We start from the raw sequence: 9,828 nt of genomic DNA on the forward strand, positions 1-9,828 counted from the left end.
GATCTGGGAGGCTGCGTTAGGCTGGAGCACGGAAGACCTGCTCCTTTGGACCTGGAGTGGAGGCCGAGGGTCCGAGGGTCCTGGGCCCCCTGCCTGCAGCAAGCCGTGTGGCAGTAGATCACTGTCTGAGTGGAGTCCCCGGGAGACCCCAAGCAGCCTCCCCACCCCAAAGTCCGCCCTGTCTGCAGGCAGAGGCCTGCTAAACCCCACGTCAGCCAAACGCTTCCGAGAGCCCTGGGCTCTGCTCCCTGCCGCCGTTCAGCCGGACCAGGTGCACCCCTCAGCCTGCACCGCGACCAGGGGACGAGGACATGCGGCCTTGGGACTGGGGGGCCCTGGTGTGGCAGGTGGGGACGGGGCCCACAGCTGGCTAGTGACCACACAGCGGCTTGCAGCAGCTTCTGATGTGGGGTCCTGGGGCCAAGGAGGCCCCCACCGCCCCCAGCCAGGCCCTGCCCCACTGAGCAGTGAGGATCTGGCACAGAGCAGGCTGGGCGCCTGGCCAGGGGAGCACCGTGGGCCGGGCCACAGGCCCACACAGGCCCGGAGATACCGCCAACATCCAGGTCCGGGTTTAGCTCCCGGCGTGGGGTAGGGGAGCGTCCCAGCCGAGTAAGACCCCTGGAACCGAGCTTGTCAGGGACGCCTCCGAGGGCTGCTGCGAAGCGAGGTTTGATCTGTGCCTTGCACGGTGGGCAGGGTTTGGGAGCAGCGGGAGTGGAGGAAGGGCATTCGAGGTGAGGTAAACCACGCAGGAGGTGACGCTGGGCCCGGGAGGCAGGGACCAGGTGGAGGAGCAGGCCGCGGCTATACCTGGGGGCCACGCCGGGCCCGACTCACTCTTCACCCTCTGTCTCTTTCCTTCAGAGGACGTATATCTTCACGTTTCTCCTGAGCTCCCGGGTCTTCATCCCCCCTCATGACCTGCTGGCCCGCGTGGGGCAGATCTGCCTGGAGCAGAGGCAGCAGCTGGAGGCCGGATCTGATAAGGTAAAGACGAGCCCCTGGGCTGCTGCCCGTCTCTGTGCCCCTGGCTTCCCCGCTCGCTCCCGCTTGGGAGAGAATGCTGCTCAGGACAGGGCCCGGCCGAGCCCGGCCTGGGCCCCTCCCTGCTGGGGGCAGGTCTGCTTGTCTGGCCTCCTGACGTCCCTGGAGCAGGCCTCCCGGGGGTCTGCAGGGGCGCCCACCTCCCAGGGCGCTGGATGGAACTGCCGCTGGCGGGTGCTCACACCCACTCCCGGGGAAGGGCCACAGCAGACAGCCCTGCCGGCTCTCCTGCTCAGGGCCAGGCACTCTGGAAGGGAGAGTCCGGCTCCAGCTGGTGGAGACGCAGCCTGGGTCACTGCTCCCTCCAAAGCGGGGTGGCGGGCAGCACCCTCAGGCTAGAGTTTTCAGAGACTCAGATAGGGATGTTTTTCACTGTCATGTCTTCTGATTGAGTCAGGCTTCGGGCAGTCAAGATGGGTAAGAAACCCCAGCTCATCCCTGAGGCCCTGGGGCAGGCCTGGGGTCTGGTGTGGAAGCAGGGGTGGTGGGCGTGCTGTCAAGGCACTGGCAGGGCCTGTTCCTGATGACCTTCCCCTCTACCAGGCTGGGCCTCCTGTCTCTGGAGGTTTGCAGCAAAGGCCTGTGACACCTGTGCCCTCTTCAGTATCCTCTCCAGAGGGGCGTGTCCCCGGGTGTGCTGGGCAGGGACAGAGACAGGCACCCATTGCAGCCCGGGGATCAGGAAAGGCTCCTGAAGGCGTGGGTGGGGAAAAGCCAGAACAGGGTGAGTGGGAGATGAAATTCTCGGCTGAGGGTCAGCAGGGGACAGTAGAAGCCTGAGAGGAGCCTGGGGTGAGCCCTCCCGCCTTCGTCTGTGATGACAGGCAGGGCGGGGCCTCTGAGGAGGGAATGCAGGGCTGTAGTTCCTGCTGAGTGCGGGGTGCAGCGGGCACCTGGGGGGAATGTCAGCTGGGTGGAGGCAGCGGAGCAGAGGTGGGTGGAGGGGGGCAGGTAGGTGTAGGTGTGGGGAGTTGGGTCATGAAGGAGCTGGGCCCTGAGGGCAGTCAGGGCCGGAATGGTCCAGGGTGGCCAGGTGGGCACGGGGAGCTGGTCAGGGCCAGGCAGGAGCCAAGGCGGGCATAGGAATGGTTTAGCGTACGTGAGCCAGTGCGGGGCTGGGCCCAGAGGACTGGCCGGGAGAGCACGGCTGGGCATCCCGCACCCCCTCCTTGGGCTGTATGTGCGTGTGGACCTGGGCCAGTGGGAACTGGGGAGACGATGCCTGGTGTGTCTGCGGCCCTTCCCAGCACTTGCCGACCTGCTTTTTACTGAGAGAAGGTGGCTAGGGTCTCTTGCTTAACGTTAATGATTTTGCTTGGTTTTCATCGTGTCCTGTTTTATGGGTAACTTCTAATGACAGCAAATGAAACTAATTTTCTGTGTCATGGTAGCGATAGGACAGGTTCTTTGAAAATGAATTTAAGTGAAAAAGAGAGCCGGCTTAAGGGGAATGTGAAGCAAAGCAGGAATGACAAAACCGCAGGTGGACAGGGTGGAGGATGTCCCTACCCAGCAGCCCTCCCCCCAGCGTCGGGGTAGGGGACACAGGTCCCGCGGGGGAACGGGTCGGAGGGTGTTGCAGAACTGGGGCTGCTTGTACCGCTTGTCATCTTGTCGCCCACTCTGGAGGGTCAGACCTTGCTTTATCCCCCGACCCCCGCCCCCTGCCCCAGGCCAGGCTGAAGTCCTTCTCAGCCAAGATCGTGCAGCTACTGAAGGAGTGGACAGAGGCCTTCCCCTACGACTTCCAGGACGAGAAGGCCATGGCCGAACTGAAAGCCATCACCCACCGGGTCACGCTGTGTGACGAGGTGAGGTCCTCCTCGGAGCCTGGCAGAGTTCCTTATCTGAGGGAGGGGTGGGTCTTCAGGGACAGCTCTGTATGTGGTCCCCTTTGCTGTCACCCTCCCAAGAGGACTGCTGGGTGGCTCCATTTGCCCCTCAGCCCCGTGAGGGCCGCTCAGCTGGCCAGCAACTGGCCAGACTTGCCCTCGGCATCCTGCGCACGCGGGAGGCCGTGTGGCCCGAGTGGGGTGATCCCAGGCCCCAGCTTCTCCCTCTCTTTGGGTGGGTGGAGTGGGGGCCTAGCGAGGGCCTTGTCCGCCTTTCCCAGCTCCCAGCTCCCGCTTGGTCTGCAGCATTGAGACGGGCCCTCCAGACAGCTTGGTCCTGCCGGTGGCCCCCATCGCGGGAGCCTGGGTTCCGTGTGCTCAGCGCCTCTGCCTTCCTGAGGGCCCAAAGCCCAGGGAGAGTGGGGCAGGGCCAGGGCTGCTCCCACCCAGGGAAGGAAGGCTCCTAGCCCTGGAGGAAGCCCTTCTGGAGTCCCTTGTCCCTACTGTGGGCCCCTCCTACGGTGGAAAGGCCATGAGAAGTAGCTCAGCCGGCCGCCACCCAGAAAGCCATGCTTTTCAGACCCAGAAGCCTAGCCCTGGCCTTCAGCTCCCTTCTCCTCGGGACGGCTGTGGAGTCACCCTCCCCTGCAGCCCTCAGCGGAGCCCACACTGTGCCCCACCCTGCTGTCAGAGGCCCAAGTGCTCATGGCAGGTCTGGCTAGGGGACGTGGGCTCAAAGTTAGACACATCCCTGGAGACGAGATGGGTTCCTCCGGCGCGGTGCAGGTCTTGCTGCCAGCCCAGGCCAGCACCTTCTCTGCCCCCGCCCCTCCCAGGAGAATGGCACGGTGAAGAAGGCCATCGCCCAAATGACGCAGAGCCTGCTGCTGTCCCTGGCTGCCCGGAGCCAGCTTCAGGAGCTGCGTGAGAAGCTCCGCTCACCGGCCATGGACAAAGGGCCCATCCTCAAGACCAAGCCGCCAGCCGCGCAGAAGGACATCCTGGGCGTGTGCTGTGACCCCCTGGTGTTGGCCCAGCAGCTGACTCACATCGAGCTGGTCAGTGCTGCAGTGCACCCTTCACAGGACGGGCTGGGGCGTGTTCACTGACGCTCACGCCGGCACCTTCCCAACATGGCGCCACAGGGCCTTCCCCTGCCTGTCGGACCGGGGTGTTAGGGGAAGCCTGCTTGGTAGCCCCAAGCGCTGCCTCTGGCGGCTGTGTGTCCACCTGAGCAGAGGGTTTCTTGGTACCTGGGTCCCCAGGATCACGGCAGCCCCATGTTAACGGGAGGGGCTGGGGTGATGGGGACTGCAGTGGCCTCAGGATGGAGGAGTGGCTCAGGAAGAGGTGAAGGGTTTCAAGGGGGACGGCTCTCCCTGCCCTGTCCCCTCATCCTGCCTGTGCCCAGGCTGGGTAGGGGCCCTGCACATAGCAGCCACTGCTGAGGCTGTCGCCTCCCAGGGGAGGGCCTTCCAGACGCTGGGGTACACCTGGGGGGCCTGCCCACTGTCTGGGTGCTCTGATCGAGGAGGGGCCATGGCTGAGGGGCATGCCTGCAGGGAGGTCGTGACTGCTGCTCTCGACACGCCCTCCACGCTGCGTGTGGGGCCTGCCTGAGGGTGGCAGGCTTGTCACTCCTCCTGGGCTGTCTCCCCGTTCCACCCAGGAGAGGGTCAGCAGCATCCACCCTGAGGACCTGATGCAGATCGTCAGCCACATGGACTCTCGGGACAAGCATAGGGTGAGGGGCTGCGGCGTGCTCCAGGGTGGCTGGGGGAGGGTGTGGGGGCCTCGCCCAGACGCCTGAGCGCCTCCGGAGTGTCGGGCCTCACAACCTGACGTACGTAGGTCTGGCCTCCCAGCGCCTGCCCCAGGCCTCGGTGGACAGCCACGCAGGGTGCTGCATGCTGCTGGGGAGCCCTGCAGGGCCGGTGGGGGCATCCTGGGAGACCCGGGTGGGCCCAGGGGGCCAGTCCAGCAGCTGTCCCCCCTCCTCTGGCCACAGCTCCTTCTGAGGGTTCTGAGGGTGGGGATGGGGCGGCAGCCACGGGCAGGGTCCTCGGGCTCCCTGTGACCTGCTGTGTCCCCACAGTGCCGAGGGGACCTGATCAAGACCTACAGCCTGGAGGCCTACGACAACTGGTTCAACTGCCTCAGCATGCTGGTGGCCACCGAGGTGTGCCGGGTAAGTGCCGCGTGGCGCACACAGCAGCAGGGCCGGCCCTGTCTCCTCCCGACCCCACCGTGCCGCCTGGGGCTCTGACCCCTGTACCCCGCAGGGGACGGGACTTTGCAGGTGGAGACAGGAAGCTTTTATTGCCAGGGCCTTGGAAGCGCCAACCCCCAACCGTGATGCCTTAAATTACAACAGAGACCCATCCGGGGAGGCATCCTGTGCCCAGCATGGCCTGCCAGCTCATCTGGGTCTCCCTTGGTCCTCTCAGCCTGCTCTCCCGCCCCTCTGCCCAGCATCGAAAATGCCACGGCTGCATTTCCTGCCTCTGCAGCCTGCGAGAATCCCTCCACCCCCGGCCTGACAGCTCTGAGGGCCCAGGGCAGCTCACTGCTGGGGAGGCCCCTTCCTGGGCCCAGGGCAATGCCCTTCGGGGGCTGGTGCGGGAGGGGATGACCTCCAGTGGGGGCCGCGCTGAGCAGTCTGGCCGCCCTCCAGGTAGTGAAGAAGAAGCATCGGACTCGCATGCTGGAGTTCTTCATCGACGTGGCCCGAGAGTGCTTCAACATCGGGAACTTCAACTCCATGATGGCCATCATCTGTGAGTGTGCGGGGCTCCCCCTCCAGCACGGTGTGGCCCACCTCCCCCCGTCCTGACCCTAGCTGTCGCCCCCTGCAGCTGGCATGAACCTCAGTCCTGTGGCGAGGCTGAAGAAAACCTGGTCCAAAGTCAAGACGGCCAAGTTCGACGTCTTAGAGGTAGGCACCCTGTCTTGTCCCGAGTCAGCCTGAGGAGGGCTGGGCGTCCCATCACGCTCTGGCCCCTTGCTGAGGGCCTGCTGCCTCGAGTGCTGTCTGATGTTGGGCGTGTTCGCTGACCTGGCCGCGGTGCCCCCAGAAGGCAGGTAGCCTATGCTCTCCTCGGCCCTTGGGACTTGAGCCACAACTGGCATCGCCTAAAGCAAAGCTCGGGGGAAAGATCAGCAAGGAGTTTGTTGGCAAAAGCAGGCCGACAGCCCCAGGTTGGGCAGTGCCGACCAAGCAGAGACTGGCTTTTTCCTCGTTCGACTTCCATGGTCCCGGATCGTCTGGGGGCGCCCAGGGGCTGACAGGCGAGTCTACAGCCTTGACTAGATGTGTTTGATCAGAGAATCCGGTTTTTGCAAGTGTGTGTCTTGTGGAGCTGGTCAGGTTTGGGAGGTGTCCACGAAAGCACAAGGGCAAAGGAAGGTTTTGAAAGGAAGGAGGTGAGACCCAGACTTAGCAGGGCAGGGAGGTGTGTGTGAGCTTCAAGATTTCTGAACAGCTTTCCCCGTGACGCCTGGACCCAAACCCAGAAAACCCCAGCCCAGTGCTCAGATACGTGCCTCTGGGCTTCCTTCCCCTGTGCTCACTCCTGGAGAGGAGGCCTCTTCTGGTGACGGTACAGGGCCACCCCGAGCTGTTTCCTGCAAAGGGGCCTCCTGAGCATCTGAGGGGGAGCAGTGCCCACCACATCCTCCTGTCTGCCCACAGCACCACATGGACCCATCCAGCAACTTCTGCAACTACCGCACAGCCCTGCAGGGGGCCACACAGAGATCCCAGATGGCCAACAGCAGCCGGGAGAAGATCGTCATCCCTGTGTTCAACCTCTTCGTTAAGGACATCTACTTCCTGCACAAAATCCACACCAACCACCTGCCCAATGGACACATTAACTTCAAGGTCAGCTCAGCCCCCTTGTGGTCTGAGGGGAGGGGGCCAGGCTGTCCCAGCACAGGGTAGGGCAGACTTCCTGGCCTTGCTCTAGGACAGGCAGAATCCATCTGTGCCATGAGAGCTGCCAGGCTGTAGCCCTGTGGCAGAAGGGCCTTTTAGGACTGAAGGCTCCAGGGTGCATCATGGGTGCCCTGTGACCTCAAGGTGTGAGGGTGGCCCCAGTTCTGGGTGGATGATCTGGTTACAGTGCTAGGAGCCACAGGGCCCCAGAGTGAGATCCTGGGGTGTTCTGGTTGGTGGTGCTGTGCTGGGTGTGGCTGGGACGCCTGCCTCAGCCTAGAGTCACAGATGAGGGGCTTCTTGGGGTTCCTGCACAGCAGAAGCACAGGCCTGGCTGCAGCCCAATGGCTCAGGTGGAGGGCAGGACTGAATGGCCTTGGAGACACCGGCTGGCTCTGTTGTTGTACAGAGTGCTTCCATGGCTACGAAGTCAGCTTTGTAGGGCTACCGTCCAGTCTCTCTGGGACCAGGGAAATGATGAGCCGACCAAAGCCAGAGCCTACGTCCCCTGTCCTAACCAGGGTTTCCAAGCTTCAGGTGACAAATGAACATCCAGTTGGTCTTCTGCCCCTTCAGAAATTTTGGGACATCTCCAGACAGATCCATGAGTTCATGACATGGACACAGGTGGAGTGTCCCTTCGAGAAGGACAAGAAGATTCAGAGTTACCTGCTGACGGCTCCCATCTACAGCGAGGAAGGTGAGGTCCACCTCTGCAAACTGTAGGGGTCACCCTGACTCGTGCAGGGTGCCCTCCCAGGGTTGTTATTCCCATGCTACGCTGGGGAAGCTCAGCTCGCAGGGGTGAGTGCATGAGGGTGGGCCGTGGGTGGATGGCAGGTCAAGGATAAGGACAAGAAAAGATCAGGCTCCCGAGGCCACTTGAGAGAGCCAGTACGTGGTCGGGCCAGCGTTGCAGAACCAGGAAACGTCTCAGAGTCCCCAGGCAGGTTGCCAGGAACCCCACGCAGCAGAGGCCTGTGGACCAGCCGAGGCCCGAAGTCGCTGCCCCCTTGGTTTAGGAGTTCGTTCCCGGGCCTCGCTCCACCCTGGGAGGGAGAGTTTGAGAAGGGATAACTGAGGTGGGAGGCAGACTGACCGGGTGTGGACATGGCTTCTGCGGGGCTTCTCGTCTCTCAGCTCTCTTCATCGCCTCCTTCGAGAGTGAAGGTCCTGAGAACCACATGGAAAAGGACAGCTGGAAGACCCTCAGGTAGGAGAACTCCAGCAGCAGTCCGGTGAGCCCCCAAGACCAGCCCCATACCAGAGTCTACAGGGAACGGAAAGGACGGGGTGGGGGGAGGCATGATGGGTCTGCTCTTTTGAAAGGCGGCCGAGGGCACCTCTCTGCAGACCGGGGAGAGGAAGGCATCCCCGGTGCAGGCTGAGGACTTGGGGTTTGAACGTCCCTGACCCCTCCCTCAATGGGCGGTTCCAGGCAGCTGGGCCTTCCCCTAGTAGCACAGGCCTGCCCTCTGCTTGCTCAGGGGAAGGGCCTGCGGCCGCCTGACCACTTCCTCGTTCCCTGCTCACCTTTAGGACCACTCTCCTTAACAGAGCCTGAAGGCACGGATGCAGCCTGCAGACGCTGGGATTAAGCACACCTACGTACTGAGTTTTAATCTTGAGTGATAATGGGTTGAGATGAGGCCTCACTGGTTGGGGTCCATTTTGTACATAACTTTTATGAAAAAAAAAGAAGTAATTATTTCATGCATCAACCTTTGGCACTTAAAGCGTTTTGTTTATGACAGGGCAGGGCCCTGCTTTGGGGAGGGGTGGGGAAAGAGTATCATGGAAGATGGCATCCATGATAACATCTTATTCTAATGAAATGTAGATTTTTATTTTCTACTTTTGATTATTAACAAACATCTTACAAAAAAATATTTTAAAAAACCCAACCAAAACCAACGTGAGCCCTGCCTCCTTTCCAGCCAGTGTCTCTGATGTCGGGGTGAGTGCCTTAGAGGGTACTGGTGGGCCCGTTCTCGCCTGCAGCCAGTGCCGCTGGAGGCGCCGGGGAAGCTCTGCCCTCAAAGCGCAGGCACACAAGGTTCTGGCAAGAAGGGCTCGGGTGGCCCGGAGGTCTCATTTGCGTACTTCCAGAAGTGAACCTTGAATACGGGCTTTCCGAAGTTTACATTTTCATTTTCCTTTATCAGGGATTTATGGGGGTTGGGGGGAGGGCAGGGGGACACCTGGCAGCGTATTTTCTGTTGGAAGATGTCTGGCAAATTGTTATTCACCTACATTTTAGGAAAAGAGAAAATCTAAAATAACGTAAGGAGGGAGTCATGGAATTGTCCGTTTTCCAGCCTGTAACTTTGACACACGTAGCTGTAATGAAGTGAATACAAAGTACAATTAAGGATGGGGACATATAAAGCCATCTTGAAACTCCAGTACAAAGTCAAAAGCAGCAACTTACAAATCAGTATCCTCCTTCCCTCTGGGTGGGGGATTGGGCTCCCTTAATGGAATGTGAAACATGGAAGGTTAGCCAGGCCAGTACCTGCTGGAGCCCACTCACGTAAAGCTGCCCAACATTTGGAGGTATTTTCCACACCCGAACTCGAGGAGTACTCGCCATTTTCCGACTTCCCAGCCGTGGGACAGTGACAGCCCTGCTCCCTCCAAGGCCAGAAATGGGCAATTCATGCTGACTGTATAGCCCTCATGGCAGGGCTGTCATTCCATCCAAGCAGATTTGGAACTACTCACCCTGTTTCTCTCCACATGGCTGGCTTCCGCCGGAGCCTCCAGCTGGCAGGCCTGGGTAAGGACAGTTAGCTGCTAATTCCCAAAACTCCTAGGAGAGCCTGGAGATGTGAAGGCGAGGCCTCAGGGGGAGGTGGTTCCATGATCCGATGCTGATGTCGCCCTCAGCCCAGGGTGGAGCAAGGATATTTACACTGTATTGTCACAGTGTTTTTGCACTTTTCAGACGTTCTAGATAGTACATATTGTATATTGACAGTACATATTGCTTTGTTTATGTATTTGAGAGAA

General features: G+C 60.9%; 1 protein-coding gene across 2 annotated transcripts in view; it reads left to right on the forward strand.

Annotated features, from left to right (window-relative positions):
* The window catches only part of RASGEF1A (RasGEF domain family member 1A), a 181,035-nt gene extending 172,596 nt beyond the window's left edge, over window positions 1-8,439 (forward strand). Inside the window, exons 3-13 of one of the 2 annotated variants that reach the window (XM_079707529.1) lie at window positions 868-990; window positions 2,721-2,858; window positions 3,716-3,937; window positions 4,549-4,623; window positions 4,975-5,067; window positions 5,554-5,656; window positions 5,735-5,814; window positions 6,571-6,762; window positions 7,393-7,516; window positions 7,957-8,029; window positions 8,356-8,439. In XM_079707529.1, the coding sequence (XP_079563655.1) occupies window positions 868-990; window positions 2,721-2,858; window positions 3,716-3,937; window positions 4,549-4,623; window positions 4,975-5,067; window positions 5,554-5,656; window positions 5,735-5,814; window positions 6,571-6,762; window positions 7,393-7,516; window positions 7,957-8,029; window positions 8,356-8,380 (1,248 nt within the window). In that variant the 3' untranslated portion in view covers window positions 8,381-8,439. Of the gene's footprint in view, window positions 1-867; window positions 991-2,720; window positions 2,859-3,688; window positions 3,938-4,548; window positions 4,624-4,974; window positions 5,068-5,553; window positions 5,657-5,734; window positions 5,815-6,570; window positions 6,763-7,392; window positions 7,517-7,956; window positions 8,030-8,355 lie in introns of both variants that reach the window. The other variant, XM_079707528.1, reaches the window with a different exon arrangement.
* The last annotated feature ends 1,389 nt before the right edge of the window (window positions 8,440-9,828 follow it).

This window comes from Hyperoodon ampullatus (genome assembly GCF_949752795.1).
Source record: "Hyperoodon ampullatus genome assembly, chromosome: 1".
In the NCBI taxonomy this organism is placed as follows: domain Eukaryota; kingdom Metazoa; phylum Chordata; class Mammalia; order Artiodactyla; family Ziphiidae; genus Hyperoodon; species Hyperoodon ampullatus.